General features: G+C 35.3%; 1 protein-coding gene across 1 annotated transcript; it reads right to left on the minus strand.

Moving 5' to 3' along the window:
• Window positions 14,243-15,172, minus strand: LOC102181945 (putative olfactory receptor 2W6). Its single transcript, XM_018038537.1, has one exon. It carries the CDS (start codon window positions 15,170-15,172, stop codon window positions 14,243-14,245), a length of 930 nt encoding a protein of 309 aa, XP_017894026.1.

The following is a 17,438-nucleotide window of genomic DNA, read 5'->3' on the forward strand; positions in this document are numbered from 1 at the left end:
TTAACTGACTGATTCTCCACTAAGACGTAACCCTAGAGATTGCTCCATTTTGTGAGTGATCATGAAACTCATTTGAAACTTTTTAATAACTGCATGCAGCATGGGGAGAGCACGTTAATCAGCTCTCCTGTTCAAAGAGCTGAATCCCTGTGGACATAGAGAAAACAAGATCATGGTTATCAGTAGTTCAATTCTGTCTTTATAATGAGATCTCTAGGGTCTTGTTTTCCTTCCAGCTTGTGTAAAGAGCAGCAGAAGTTGAAAATCGCTCTCCCTCTTGCTCTAGCTGTAAATAGTACTCATTGAACTCACCATGACCTTAAGAATCCCTTCAGATTTTCTGTAATAATCCAGAGGGAAACACATAAGTGAATGTGGCCATGTGTGAATATTACAAGAAAACAGAAATGGCCTAAGAGAAACTACTTTTCACAATAGATCCAAACATTTCACATCCTTCAGTTTTTTCAATCTATAATTTCATCTCTTCTTTCTGATCTCCTTTAGAACATAACTGTTAAGACAAATAAGTCACTTGTTCAGTGAAATAATTGGCAGGTTATATTTTCTTTTCACTTAGAAGACAAGAAGAAAGCAAATGACTCAAACAAAAGCCTGCATTTCTTTTTGGTTGTTTGGATTTATCAATTTTATGTTCATATAAACAACTGCAAAATATTTAATCATAGAAAGCAATGTACTATTACATCTAACATTTTCCCAAACTTATTCACACTGTTACCTTGAAAAATACCAAGAAGGAAATAAAGCTAATGTGTTTTCTTTTTTTAAAAACCTACCCATCTGTGTAAAAATATTTTTTGCTTACAAGTTCCATTTGAGCTTACAGAATCAAAGTGAAGTTTAATTTACAGGGAAATGAAAGTTTTTAGTGTAATAGATTTTTGGTCTCAGATCTACAAATCATTTTTCTGCTTTGATTTTGAAAATCATATGTTTTCTCTATCTAAATGTCAAACTGAAAGAGCCAAAATTATTTATTTCCTGCCAAATTCCTGGGTATTGTGAGGAAATAATGAGGTGATGAATTTAATTATGTGGTTACATTAATGTGGGTCAGAAAACTGGGCAGCGGTGGAGCTCTGGATCAATGAGATTCTGTTTTACAAAGCAAAATCATGGGCTTTATACCACATGTCTGCAACTGCTTGTAATAATTTTTATATTTTAGGGATGTGATGCAAACGTTTGTATTCTTTGGGAGGTTACAATTGTTCTAGAGACTAACCTAAATATTCAACTTCAGTCAAATTACTTTTATTCATTTCCAAAATTTTATTTAACCCTTTTAAATGTTAAGGTAACATATACTCATGGTTGTATGTTACATTTTTATATGGTTATATTAACTTTTTTTAATTTAGAAGATTGAAAATCCACTTTCTTCAAACTCTCCAATTATCTTTGCATATTTATGTAAACCATAGAAATGGAAATGTACTATATCTGAAATTTTGAAACTTTAAAAAGTTTATTTTATATACTTAAAGTAATTATAGTTTAATACTTTTATTAATTTAAACATATTGTTTTAAATATAATTTAAATTTAATATAATTTTAGTATGTTCAATATGGTTAATACATATGTTTAAAATATTTAGTACAGAATATGCTTAAAATATACTTATATATTGCCTTCCATATCAATAAAACACACAAGGGTTTTTTTTTTCACGTGTGATTTTTCTGTTACTTTACAACTCTGCAAACATTTATTTAACCACTGTACAGCGAATAGTTAGTGGTTTTCTCCACTTTCTTCAATTTCAGTCTGAATTTGCCAATAAGGAGTTCATGATCTGAGCCACAGTCGGCTCCCAGTCTTGTTTTTGCTGACTGTATAGAGCTTCTCCATCTTTGGCTGCAAAGAATATAATCAATCTGATTCAGGTGTTGACCATCTGGTGATGTCTATGTGTAGAGTCTTCTCTTGTGTTGTTGGAAGAGGGTATTTGCTATGACCAGTGCGTTCTCTTGGCAGAACTCTATTAGCCTTTGCCCTGCTTTGTTCTGTACTCCAAGCCAAATTTGCCTGTTACTCCAGGTGTTTCTTGACTTCCTACTTTTGCATTCCAGTCCCCCATAATGAAGAGGACATCTTTTTGGGGTGTTAGTTCCAGAAGGTCTTCTAGGTCTTCATAGAACTGTTCAACTTCAGCTTCTTCAGCGTTACTGGTTGGAGCATAGACTTGAATTACTGTGATACTTAATGGTTTGCCTTGGAAACAAACACAGATCATTCTGTCGTTTTTGAGATTGCATCCAAGTACTGCATTTCAGACTCTTTTGTTGACTATGATGGCTATTCCATTTCTTCTAAGGGATTCCTGCCCACAGTAGTAGATATAATGGTCATCTGAGTTAAATACACCCATTCCAGTCCATCTTAGTTCACCGATTTCTAGAATGTCGATGTTCACTCTTGTCATCTCCTGTTGAACCACTTCCAATTTGCCTTGATTCATGGACCTAACATTTCAGGTTCCTATGCAATATTGCTCTTTACAGTATCGAACCTTGCTTCTATCACCAGTCTCTTCCACAACTGGGTATTGTTTTTGCTTTGGCTCCATCCATCCCTCCCTTCATTCTTTCTGGAGTTATTTCTCCACTGATCTCCAATAGCATATTGGGCACCTACTCAATATTGGTAATTGTGTCTCCCTCCCCCCAGTCATTCTGGGTAAGAGGTTTATCAATTGATAAACCCAAAAAAGCATACTTTTGGTTTCATAGTTTTTAAAACATTTTTTGTTTTCTATTTTATTGATTTCACTTCTACTGAAATTTGATATTTTGTTATTTCCTTTACCTCTGCTAATATTGAGTTTCCATTTGTTCTTATTTCCTAGTTCTTCAAAGTGAAAGTTGAGGATTTTTTTTGTATTCTTTCTTCAATTACATTTAATGTGATTATCAATATGCTTGCATTTAAATCTGTCATCTGTCATACTTATTGTTTCCTATTTTATTCATCTGTTTTTTCTTTTACCCTCTTTTCCTGCTTTCTTTTTATTAATGAATGTTTATAATTACATTTTATATTCTATCTTGTGTTACTAGCTGTATCTCTCCTTTTTTTTGGTAAATAAATCTATTTGTTTTAATTGGAGGCTAATTACTTTATAATATTGTGGTGGTTTTTGCCATATATTTACATGAATCAGCCATGGATGTACATATGTTCCCCATCCTGAACCCCCTTCTCCTCTACCCCCACCAATCCCATCCCTCAGTGTTGTCCCAGTGCACTGGTCCTGAGTGTGCTGTCTTGTGCATCGAACCTGGACTGGCAATCTATTTCACATATGGTAATATACATGTGTCAATGCTATTCTCTCAGATCATCCCACCCTCGCCTTCTCCCACAGAGTCCAAATGTCTGTTCTTTACATCTGTGTCTCTTTTGCTGTCTCACATATATAGTCATAATTACCCTCTTTCTAAATTCCATATATATGCATTAATATACTGTATTGGTGCTTTTCTTTCTGACTTACTTCACTCTGTATAATAGGCTCCAGTTTCATCCACCTCATTAGAACTGATTCAAATGCAATCTTTTTAATAGCTGAGTAATATTCCATTGTGTATATGTACCACAGCTTTCTTTTCCATTCATCTGCCAATGGACATCTAGGTTGCTTCCATGTCCTAGCTATTGTAAACAGTGCTGTGATGAACACTGGGGTACATGTGTCTCTTTCAATTCTGGTTTCCTCAGTGTGTATGCCCAGCAGTGGGATTACTGGGTCGTATGGCAGTTCTATTTCCAGTTTTTTAAGGAATCTCCACACTGTTCTCCATAGTGGCTGTACTAGTTTGCATTCCCACCAACAGTGTAAGAGGGTTCCCTTTTCTCCACACCCTCTCCAGCATTTATTGTTTGTAGACTTTTTCTGACCGGCATGAGATGGTACCTCATTGTGGTTTTGATTTGCATTTCTCTGATAATGAGTGATGTTAAGCATCTTTTTATGTGTTTGTTAGCCATCTGTATGTCTTCTTTGGAGAAATGTCTGTTTAGTTCTTTGGCCCATTTTTTGATTGGGTTGTTTATTTTTCCAGAATTGAGCTGCATGAGCTGCTTGTATATTTTTGAGATTAACTGTCAGTTGCTTCATTTGCTATTATTTTCTCCCATTCTGAAGGTTGTATTTTCACCTTGTTTATAGTTTCCTTCATTGTGCAAAAGCTTTTGATTTTAATTAGGTTCCATTTGTTTATTTTTGCTTTTATTTCCATTACTCTGGGAGATGGGTCATAGAGGACCCTGCTGTGATTTATGTCAGAGAGTGTTTTTCCTATGTTTTCTTGTAGGAGTTTTATAGTTTCTGGTCTTACATTTATATCTTTAATCCATTTTGAGTTTATTTTTGTGTATGGTGTTAGAAAGTTTTCCAGTTTCATTTTTTTACAAGTGGTTGACCAGTTTTCCCAGCACCACTTGTTAAAGAGATTGTCTTTTCTCCATTGTATATTCATTCTTGCCTCCTTTGTCAAAGATGAGGTGTCCATAGGTGTGTGGACTTATCTCTGGGCTTTCTATTTTGTTCCATTGATCTATATTTCTGTCTTTGTGCCAGTACCACACTGTCTGGATGACTGTAGCTTTGTAGTATAGTCTGAAGTCAGGCAGGTTGATTCCTTCAGTTCCATTCTTCTTTCTCAAGATTGCTTTGGCTATCTGAGTTTTTTTTTGTATTTGCATACAAGTTGTGAAATTATTTGTTCTAGTTCTCTGAAAAATACCATTGGTAGCTTGAAAAGGATTGCACTGAATCTATAGATTCCTTTAGTTAGTATATTCATTTTCACTATATTGACTCTTCCGATCCATGAACATGGTATATTTCTCCATCTATTTGTGTTATTTTTGATTTCTTTCAACCAGTGTTTTACAGTTTTTTTTATAAATAGGTCTTTTGTTTCTTTAGGTAGATTTATTCCTAAGTATCTTATTCTTTTCATTGCAATGGTGAATGGAATAATTTCTCTTTCTGTTTTCTCATTGTTAGTGTATAGGAATGCAAAGGATTTCTGTGTGTTAATTTTGTATTCTGCAACTTTACTATACTCATTGATTAGCTCTATTAATTTTCTGGTGGTGTCTTTAGGGTTTTCTGTGTAGAGGATCATGTCATCTGTTCATTATTAATGTAGTAAATAACAACCCACTCTAGTATTCTTCCCTGGGAAATCCCATGGACAGAGGAGCCTGGCAGGTTACCATGCATGGGTTGCAAGAGCTGGACATGAGCATGAATACATCTTTATCACAATCTGGCTTCAAATAATATTTTACCACTTCATCTATCCATTACATTACTTTTGTCTTACATTTTACTCCTACATATATATCTTTAACTTATCACAGTCTAACTGCCTTTAACTGATTGAGATGAATCACTTCAAAGATACTCATTTAGTCTGTAAATAGGAAGTCTATAAATTATGGAAGGACTTCTTTTCTTCTTCTTCTTCTTCTTCTTCTTCTGCTTCACAAAAAGGCATGTGGACAGCTTCAGCCATGCATCATAGCCTTCTCCAGAAATGACTGGTGACATAAGTGTTAGTTGCTCAGTCCTATCTGACTCTTTGCAACCACATGGACTATAGCCAATCAGGCTCCTCTGTCCATGCAATTCTCCAGGCAAGAATACTGGAGTGGGTAGCTATTCCCTTCTCCAGGAGATTGTCCTGACCCAGGAATAGAACCCAGGTCTCCTGCAATATAGTCAAGTTCTTTACCATCTAAGCCACCAGGGAAGCCGTAAGGCTTCCTTAACTATCCCATTTTCCTTTCTGCTTTCCCCAGCAGTAAGTTTTCAGGGCTAATGAAATGGAACTTTCTTGCATTTTAATACTATATGCCTTAAATAAGAACATTTAGTTTTATTTATTCTTTAAATAATAGCATATTTCTGAAGTCCAAGAAATAAGGACAGCCATAGATGAGTAAGCTCCTGTTTCTACAAGAATCCAAATGCCAAAGTATTCTAGATATCCTGGATTTGTGCAAGTGTGCAGATGTGTGTCTCAAATGTGACAGGAACCATATATATGCCTATGGCATGAGAAGTAGAACATTTTTCTACCATTTACTTTTTGATCTGTCTCTGCCGAATGACATGGATTAGGGAAAATAAGCTTACATAATATTGAAAAAAATTTTAAAGCAACTGGATTTAAGATATAACTAAAAAGGTGTTCCCATGTTTTCATGACTTGCCTTAGTTTTCTTTGGGGCCATGTTGAATTCTTTCTAGTTTTCTTTACTTCAGCATCATCCAACTCAGTATATCTTTTCTTTTCTGTTTGTTTATGTTATACAGCATTCTATAAGGTTTTTTGATTGAAATATAATTGCTTCACAATGTTGTGTTAGTTTCTGCTGTACAATAAAGTGAATCATCTATAGTATACATATATTCCCTCCCTCATGAGCCTCCTTCCCCCCTGCAACCCATCCGATCCAGCTAGATCATCACAAAGCACTGAGCTGAGCTCCCTGTGCTATACCAGAGATTCTCATCAGTTATCTATTATACATGGTAGTGTATTTATATCAGACCTAATCTCCCAATTCATCTCACCCTCCCCTTCCCCCACTGTATCCACATATCCATTCTCTACATGTGGGTCTCTATTCCTGCCCTGAAACTAGGTTTGTCTGTACCATTTTTCTATATCCTACATATATGCATTAATATATGATATTTGTTTTTCTTTTTCTGACTTACTTCATTCTGTATGACAGGCTCTAGGTCCATTCACATCTCCCCATTCACATCTCTACTAATAACCCAATTTTGTTCTTTTTAATGGCTGAGTAATATTTCATTGTTTATACATACCATATATTCTTTATCCATTCATTTGTTGATGAACATTTAGGTTGCTTCCATGTCCTGACTTTTGTAAACAGTGCTGCAATGAACATAGGGGTACATGTGTCTTTTTGAATTATAGTTTTCTCAGGGTATATGCCCAATAGTGGGATTGCTTGGTCATATAGTAGTTCTATTTTTAGTTTTTAAGGAACTTCTGTACTGTTCTCCACAGTGACTGTGTCAATTTACATTCCCACCAACATTGTAAGAATATTCCTTTTAGTCTTCTTTAGTACTGATGCTTGAATTCTTTACAGATTCAAAATATGAGTTTTTCTTATCAGGTATACGGGTTGTAAGTATTTTCTCTATTACTCAGTGACTTGCCTTTTGATAATCAACAGTATCTTTTGATGGTCAGAAATTTAAAATTTTAATGAATTTTAACTTAAATTTTGTTGTATATCGTCAATACTTTGTGCCCTGTTTAAGAAGTCTTTATTTGCCATAAAGACATTTTTCTATGTTATTTTTCCCAAGCTTGAAGTAAATTGTATCTAAGATGTTCACCACCAATTTCTTTCCTCTGAACACATAATGCAATTTCCTTAACAGAAAGAATGTATTCTTCCTTTCTATGTTGGCTGCCCTTAGTGATTCACTTGACTAACAGGATGTGGTGAAAGTAACATTCTGGAACTTTGGAAGTTGAGTCATAAAAAGCTTTAAACCTTCCATCATAGTTTCTTGCAACACTCAGGCTAGGGGAAGCCAGCAAGTAGGTTAGAAATCTAACTACCCTGAGACCACTCTGGCAGAGAAGTGGTTCATGTAAGCACCCAGATATTTCAGCTATCTCAGATGAAACACCAGACCTGTGAGTTTAAAACCATACTACATATTTTATTCCTGAAAGATGTAACGTGGAGAAGAAATGAGGCCCCGTACGAGGTGTAACAGCTGTTTTAGGCCTTTTAAGCCATTGTAGTTGAGGTCCCAGACATTATGCAGCAGAAATGAGTCCAAATTCCTCATCTACACAATAATGAGCATAATAAGTTGCTGTTTTTAAGCCTCTAGAATTTAAGGCTATTTGTTATGTAGTGTAAAATAACAAGAAAAAAAACAAATTTTATTTTTACATTTAATTCTGGTAAGAAGTATAGTCAAGTGTCATTTTTTCCTACATGGATATTCAATTACACCAGCTCTATTCAAAAGAATTTTTTCCATTAAACTGTCCTAGTGACATTCAAAAATAAAGTGAATATTTATGTGAGGATCAATTGCTAGGCTCTATTCTGTCCTAGTAACTTGTTTGTCTTTCCTATAAAGTATGTTCTTCCTCAAGATTATTTTGACTCTTCCAATTTTTTGCATTTCATATAAATATTTGGATAATATCGCCAATATCTATGGAAAATTGGGCTTGGATTTTTGTTTGGGACTATATTTATTGATCATAGGGAGAAAAAATGAGCATCTTAAAATACTGATTCTTCCAATCAATAAATGCATCTCTACTTTTATTTAGATTTTCTTCAATTTTTCTTGTAAATATTTATCCGTTTTCAGTATAGAAGTTTTTCAGATCTTTACCTGTATGTTAAACAAAATTTACATTACTAAAAATAAAAGCTACCCTAGGGCTTCCCTAGGTTGCCCAGTGGTAGAGAATCTGCCCACCAATGCAAGAGACACATGTTCGATCTGGGGGTCCGAGAAGATCCCACATGTCGAGGTGCAACTAAGCCCATGTCCTAGGTTGAGTCTGACTCTTTGCAACCCCATGTGCTGCAGCACACCAGGCTTCCCTATCCTTTACCATCTCCCAAAGTTTGCTCAAACTCATGTCCATTGAGTTGGTGATGCCATCCAACCATCTCATTCTTTGTTGCCCCCTTCTCCTCCTGCCTTCAATCTTTCCCAGCATCAGGGTCTCTTCCCAAAAGTCAGCTCTTCTCATCAGATAGCCAAAGTACTGGAGTTTCAGCTTCAGCATCAGTCCTTCCAATGAATACTCAGGGTTGATTTCCTTTAGAATTGACTGATTTGATCTCCTTGCTGTCCACAACTATGGACCCTATGGTTTAGAGCCTAGGGACTACAACCACTCAGCTCTCATGCCACAGCTACTGAAGCCTGGACCCCCTAGAGCCCGTGCTCAGCAACAAGAGAAGCCTCTGCAATGAGAAGCCTGCACACCACAACTGGAGAGTAGCCCTCGCTCTCTGCAACTACAGAAAAGCCCACACAGCAATAAAGATCCAGCAGAGCCAATAAATAAATAATATAAAAGTAACAGATAAACTACCCTAAAAAATAAAAGGAGCTCACAGCATGCAAATGAGGAATTGAACTGGTGTATTTTAGAATTAGACAGCTTGATCATAAAATGTTATGATGAAAAGTCATTATGATCAAAAAGTACAAAGTTAACATCATCTGGACCTAATTTTGCAATAGATTTGAAAGTAAGTTTGGGCACAACATGTTGATTACATCATTAAGTCAGAAAATTTTATACAACTGAAATTTTCATATTCTTTGTTTACCATCTTACAGAGTTTCTGCCCCAGTGTAGCCAGGAATTTCTATATGTGTGTCCAAATAGGAAATCACTTCTTTTATGCTAGAGGTTTTCCTCGAATGCCCATTAATCTGTGACTATCGACTCCTTTCAAGGAGTGAAGCACTAATGTAATAATGTGGCAATGGTACACTTTGTTGTGTGGACAGGGCTGGTGGTTTGTTGGGTTTTATTGGAGATCTTTCTGATTTGGCCATCACCTTTAGCAGCCCATAAATTTCAGTATCAGTAGGATTTTTGTTTTGGGTTGGACGATTTACACAAGGATGAATATTCAGTAATCTCTGGTAGATTGATACACAAGCCTGACAGTGATCCCAGAATCAGTAGGAGAACATGGATAGGGTAATCTTACAATTCAGTATGTAGACTTTCATCTATTCGTCCTATTTTCAGTACATTAACTAACTATACTGACTTTGGTATTTGAGTATGGTTTTCTTTTTGATAAGCCTCTCAGTGGAGTAAACCACTGTTTCGTTGTTGTTTTGCCAAAGTTGGGTTCAGGATGATCATGTGGCTGGTGGAGTGAAAGGAGAAATGAAAGTCTATTTGGGTCTTGTACATTCTTTAAAAAAACTTTCCCCAGAGACTTATTTGGACGCTCACATTCAGAAATAACTAGTGTTTCACAATCCAAACCATATGAATGCTTTCTAAAATAGATCAACTTGCTTGTGTTCCTCTGTCCTCACTCCCCAACTAGATTAATTTTCAGCTTTATTGGGTCTGATAAGTTAGTTAAGCAATAACCTGATTTCCATCTCTTCTACTGTTCATTTATAGCTTTTTGTATATCCTTTACAATAAACTCATAAGCATAGTTAGTTTTTCCCTGAGTCTTGCAAGCCATCCTAACAAATAGTTGAACTCAAGGAGGGGGTTGTGGGAACCCAGATTTATAGCTAGTTGGTCAGAAGTACAGTAATCTGGTCGGAAGTACAGGTGACAATCTGGGACTTGTGGTCAGCATCTGAAGTGCGCAATCTCATGTAGCTGAGCTCGTGAAATCTGATGCAAACTCCAGGTAGATAATTTCAGAAATAAATTAAAATGCAGGAGACCCAGCTGGTATTGGAGAATTGCTTGATGTGTGGAAACCTCCCCCCTACAATCTGTTGTCAGAAGTATTGTGAATATAAATAAAGGAGAAAAACAGGACTGGATTTTTCCCAAGATGGCATGTATAGCTGAAGATTATTCATGTTCTGAATGAATACCACTGCATGGTATTCCTCTTAAATACACCACAATTTATTTATCCATATTAAAAAATAAATCAGGAAAGTTATTCATGTGTGTTTGTGTCACACAAAAAGTTATCCTTTAGCCCAATTCTGTGCCCTTAAGGATAAAAAGAAAGAGGATTTTGAGAAAGAAGAAGTCATAGATTGAATACAAGATAATTGATTGAAACTTGGAAAATTTTTAAATCATTTTGACATTAAATAATATGGCAATGTGTTCATGTAAGATATTAAATATAACCTATAATTATCTACCTTTATCAATTCAGATTCTTACACCAATTAGTGCAGTGGAATCATTTTTGCATTTAAGAAGGAAAACCAGAAGTCCTTGAAGTTTATCCTTTCACTCTTCCATCACTTCCCACTCCTGGGGTATTATCTGGGCTAAATCTAGATGCTAACAGTTATTATATACACCATAAGAAATTAATGACAAGAATCTATCCATAAATAGAAAAGCTTTCATAATATCTGAGGTATCTTATAATTTTGTGAAAACCTGCATCCACCTTATGAAAAGGATATCACAGCATATAAATGAAGAATTGAATTGAGATGTTTAAGGATTAGATAGTTTAATCTTAATATGTTTGAATCAAACATAACGTTAATACTATCTGGACTGATCATTTGCAGTGATTTAAAAGTAAGTTTTGGGCAAAATGTGACTTCTAAGTCAGAAAATGTTATCAATATGAAATCTTTATATTGTTTATTCACAGTCTTAAGGGGGTTCTGCCCCACCATGACCAGATTTCCATATGTGTATCCAAATAGATAGCTAATCACTCCTTTGATGCAATAAATTTGGTCAATCTGAAAAGAACTAGGGTTAGAGGTAATTTTTTACATAAGATTCAGGATCCTACCAATACACAATGCGTTTTAAACATATATAATTTGCAATCATAACCAACATTCACTGGCAATTGAATTAATAAATTTACAAATTATTTTGCCAAAATATGTCATAATGATTTTATTCACATGCACGAGAATAAACATATCACAGGTCTCATTTTTTCTTTTTAGCAAAATTTGACAAAATTAAAGAGAGACATGGACAAGTCCACAGCCATGGCTGAATAGATTTTAATATATGTCAGTTGCTTTCTCAGCAATTTATAGAGCTAGATGAAAAATATTAGTAAAGCCACAGATGTTCTGAACAGCCCTATCAATTACACTGGTTTAATTGATACTGACATTGCAATGTTTGTTAGAAAACTGTCCCCAGAGCAAAAGTTCAATTTGTTTTCACCACTAAAAGTTATAGCAGGCATCAATCTGGGGGACTAAGAAGGAACTTTGCCCTATGGCACCTTCAAACTTACAAATTAAACACTCTCCTTTCCTTCGGCTGTTGGAAATGGCAGACCTCAGTGGGTGCATTCTCTGGCGGATGGTGACCATCCAGCACTTTCACGAAAATGCCCATGTGAAGCTCCTAAGAAATCATCTGACTAGAACTTTTAAAAAGAATTCAACATTTTTGTTTCCTCAGGTAAGCATGTGTTTGATGTCTTAGAAGAATAAATTACCCTTCTGTGACTATAGTCTGTTACAGGAGCTCATTAGATAATATTTTTAAAGGCTGCCATACTTCTCTAATATGGGACATAGTTTGAATGGTAATAACAGCAGTTAATAGCATTAAAATTATGATGGGAAAAAGTATGGTAGATAAATATTCTTGTTTTTCAGGTAGTCAATCAATTCTGGAATTTTAGAAACTATTAATTACACAAAGCAAAATAAAATTTTTATTTTTCTTCATAATCATCAAGAAAAAAATAGCATTTTAAAATTTTATCTTCTTAAATTTTATTTTAAATTGGAGGATAATTGCTTACAATGTTGTGTTGGTTTCTGCTGTACAAAGACATCAATCAGCTATAAGTATACATATATCCCCTCCCTCTTGAAAAAAATAGCATTTTAAACAAGACACCAGAAAAAAGAAGTTACTTTTTATGTTTAAAAAGTAAACATACTTTTAATTTAAATTTTCTTATCAATTTTAATTGTGATATTTAATTTCACACAGAATGGATATGAATAGCTATGTCTATGGAATTTTGTGCCCTCCTTCTCAAGTTGATAAATATTATTTTCAATAAGCCTCATAATGATGACAGATAGATTCATATTATAGAGTCATTTCTTTGAATAACAATTTTTTAAAAATGATCTCCTAACACAATAAAATACTCCAGTGGAAAGAAACTGGAAAGAACTTTGAAGTTTTCACCAAAATTATGATTTTTATTAGCAACTCAATACTTGGAATGGTGCTAAGAAAGAATAAAATAAATAGCCCTATCATTGAGGAACTTACAATCTAATAGGAAACATAAGAAACCTAAATATAAAAAAATTAACTAGAAGAATGGTCATTTCATTGTATAAAAATACAATAGTTTAGAAGAAGTGACAGAGCATTTTAAAATCAAAGAGTCCCAGATAATTTTAAAAATATTAAAGAATCTGCCTGCAATGCGGGAGACCTGGGTTTGATCCGTGGGTTGGGAAGATCCCCTGGAGGAAGGCATGACAACCCATTCCAGTGTGCTTGCCTGGAGAATTCCATGGACAGAGGAGCCTGGTGGGCTACAGTCCATGGGGTCACAAAGACTCAGATATGATTGAGCCAAGAAGCACACATACACACATCATATTAGAGTTGACCACTGAAGCACGGGAAGGATTTGGCCAGGCATTTACACAGGGCAATGTGGGAAGGGATGATGTCATCGTATTAATAATAAAGAAACATTACGGAGAATGGTGAGAATGCTCACATGGAGTCTAGGGCATATCAGCATGATGAAAGAATGTACAAACAAAGGATACAGGCTGGAGCTGGTTATTAGTTCACCCCTACACGCACCACTCTAACAAAGGCACTGTTAGTGGATAATGGAAAAGGTTCAGATATGTATACACACTTCTGAATTCCAGTTATCTTCTCTGTGACTTAGGCTCACTTACATAGGAGCTATAGACCATAGTAGTAGTAGTGTTAGTCTCTCAGTCATGTCTGACTCTTGGCGACCTCTGGGACTGTAGTCCGCCAGGCTCCTCCGTCCATGGGATTTCCCAGGCAAGAATACTGGAGCAGGTTGCCATTTCCTACTCTAGGGGATCTTCCCGACCCAGGAATCCAACCAGGTCTCCCACATTGCAGGCAGAATCTTTACTATCTGAGCCACCAGGGAATAGTTCTGCCATTTAAAAAATCAGGATGAAAATAGCTACAAAGTTTTTATTAAGAGGCTTGAAACTATCCACTCAGTTTTATAACTTAGGATATATAGTGGGCTTCCCTGGTGCCTCACACGGTCAAGTTACATCCATATTGTGTGTACCTAAGGTTTTGGGTTGATTCACCTTGACTCTGGATACACCTCAGTGTATTTATCCACATTAAAAAAACAAATCCAAGAATGTTTGATACATTGGCTAAAGTTATCTTAAGCACAAAATAAACAGTAATGTTTGGGAAAAAATTTCCTAGGACATTATAACTTAGCATACCTCTGTATTTCACTGTTGCCTCCCCAAAACCTTTTTCAGCGCCCCTTTCACCTCCTTATTCCTTAAGGTGTAGATGAGTGGATTCAACATGGGAGTCACCAGGTTGTAGAAGAGGGTGAGAAACTTGCCTTGGTCTTGGGAAGAGCTGTTTCCTGGCTGCATGTACATATAGATGATGCTCCCATAGAACAAGGAGACCACAGTGAGGTGGGAGCTACAGGTATTGAAGGCCTTCCGGCGCCCAGCAGCTGATTTGATCCTCAGCACAGCTGCTGCGATGTAGCCGTAGGAGACAAGAATAAGAGTGAGGGGCAGTAGGACAATGAGAACGGCAAAGGTGAAGGCCAGCATTTCCACTGCACGAGCGTCCACACAAGCCATCTTGATCAGGGCCGGCATTTCACAGAGGAAATGGTTAACTCGTCGCTGACCACATCTGGAGAGAGTCATTGTCAGTGGGGACATGACGATGGCATTGACCAGTCCGCTTCCCCAGGCCACAGCCACCAGTCGTAAGCACAGCTGGGGGTGCATAATGACCGTGTAATGCAAGGGCTTGCAGACTGCAGCATAGCGGTCATAGGCCATGACAGCTAGAAGGAGGCACTCGACTCCTCCAACAGAAAGGAAAGAGAAGAGCTGGACAACACAGCCTGCATAGCTGATGGTCTTATCAGGGCCCCAGAGGTTAACCAGCATCTGGGGGACACAGCTAGTACTAAAGCAGAGATCTAAAAAGGAAAGATTTGCCAGAAAGAAGTACATTGGCGTATGAAGTCGAGAGTCTAATATACACACAAGGATTATGGCTGAATTTCCCAGGACAGCCACTGAATACAGAGTAAAATTTACTATGAAGAGCACCATCTCCAGCTTGGGACGATCAGAGAAGCCCACTAAGATAAAACCGTACTCTGAGCTGTCATTGGATTTTTCCATTGCCTTCTTTTTGTATCATCCGTATAACTGGTAAGAATGAAATAAAGAATACTTAATCTTTATTTTCTGAAAACCATTGAAAATCAGGATTTTTAAGGAACATGTAAGACATCAAGTCTCACAGCCCATTCAATATTTGAATAGCTTCTGCCCAGGCACATAATTTGTTTATCATTTGTTCAAACACATAGGCAGATTATTTCATTGTTGGAAAATTCAGAACGAGAATCAATAACTTTTTATTAAGTAGTAAATTTCCCCTTATTCATAAACTAAAGTATTTTAATCTTATTGAGCATATATCATATCTTAACATCTCTTAATATGACCATCATTAAAATATTTTAAACGAGTTACCACACCTAAATTTTCTTTAGACCAAAGCATTCAGTTTCCTTCAACCATTCTTATAACAAGGTTATCAGGTATATTATCATCTTAGTAGATGTTTTCCAAATATCCTAAATGTTGACAATGACCTTCTGAAAATCTGACAACCAGGACTAATCTCAGTATCCAAGACATGATTTGAAAATCACAAAAAAACTGCCTACCTGGATTATTATAATCTTATTAATGTTGTTTACTTCATAGTGTCATTATTTTCACTTAGATTATTATTGTATCTGCTAAAGATCCCAGTTCTTCCCGTGAAATGCTGTCAACTCAGATCTCTATCATTAATTTCTTTGAAAGAAATAGAATTCTGCAATCTAAATGTCTAGGGTCAGAGAGGACATTCTATCCAGCAATAAAATGACAACTTTCGGTATAATCTCTTGGGCTTTTAGAAACATCAGAACAACATGATTATCTTGCAGAAGAGAAGTGCATGGTGATCAGGATGAATGGAGAAAAAAGAAAAGATAGTGCAGTACATAAAAAGTAACTTTAAAAAGTAAAAAAAAAAAAAAAAGATTGACCCTAATATGGCTAAGAAGAATAAAGAGAGTCTTGAATCCATAAAAGACAGATTTTTATTTGGAATAAAGAGCATTAGGGTAATAATGAAACTAAATATCACAATTATTTTTTTAAATAATTACAACTGAAAGAAAATTTAAATTTAGAGTATATTTACTTTAAGTATGAACGTAACTTCTTTCTTCTAATTTCTTGTTGAAAATGCCCACATTTTCTTCTTGATGATTATGAAGAAAAATAAAATTTTGTTTTGTTTAAAAAAAAAACTGTTAAAAGTAAAATTTTAAGAGTTCCTAAAATTCAGCTATCTGAAAACTTAAAATCTATGTCTACCATAATTTTTTTTCTACCACAATTTATAATACCATTAACTAGTGTTATTGTCATAAAAACTATATACCCTGTGTTAGGGAAGTATGGTAAAAAATTTTTTAAAATGTTATCTAAAGAGTTCCTCCTGTAAAGACTGTATCCACAGAAGAATAAAATGAGAAATTTAATTATTCTGTGGCATCAAACACATGCTTACCTAAGAAATTAGAAATGTTGAATTTTTTTCTTTTTAATTTTTAGTTGGGTGATTACTGAGGGATTTCCATGAAAAGGAGACAAATGTAAAAAAAAAAAAAATAGAACAGTGGGCACAGAAGAAAACACACCTCGAACTCTTAGTCCTGTTGATTCTTTGATAACTTAGGCATAAATAACAAGAGTAAAGTTATTAAATGAATATTATAAAATATCTAGATTGCTGTGTGATTTAGGGGATCAAGACAATTAATAATAATATATTTAATTAGTAGGCTTGAAAAAAATAAAGCAGAGTAGTGCATATCATAGCCACACATATTTTGATTTTCTAATAAAAAGCTTATTTTTGGTGAAAACTTCTCAACTTCAAAGTTATTATAGCAAATTTATTTTCCACAGCCAAATACAGTATACCAAAGTACAAGAAAGAATTTTTTTCTTAATTTTTCAGTTATTTAGGCTTACCTGTTTTCAGCTTTCCCAAGTGATCTAGGGAAACCACATATTAATACTTTTTCCCCCTGGTTGGGATTTGTTATAGGGATTTTATGGAGATTATGCAGTTAATATAGTTAGAAAGTAACAATAGGGTGATATGAGACTAATGCACCAGAAATTATATAGAAATGGTTACAAAGATCTTAACTTTGTCAGGAAAGGGGATGACAATTGAGCTCTGAATTGTCTCCCATGCATTGGAGTCTTGTTTCTTCCTGAAGGTAAGAGTTGTAAAGGCTGTGAGAATTCCTTTTCTTATAATTTGAGTAAAGTGATGGAGTAATGGTGTATCACTACCTCATAGAAAAGGCAA

Source organism: Capra hircus, chromosome 23 (assembly GCF_001704415.2).
Source record: "Capra hircus breed San Clemente chromosome 23, ASM170441v1, whole genome shotgun sequence".
In the NCBI taxonomy this organism is placed as follows: Eukaryota; Metazoa; Chordata; class Mammalia; order Artiodactyla; family Bovidae; genus Capra; species Capra hircus.

Bases quoted from the DNA above. Each gene is read 5' to 3' on its own strand.
- LOC102181945 (XM_018038537.1), bottom strand. From the start codon at position 15,172: ATGGAAAAATCCAATGACAGCTCAGAGTACGGTTTTATCTTAGTGGGC.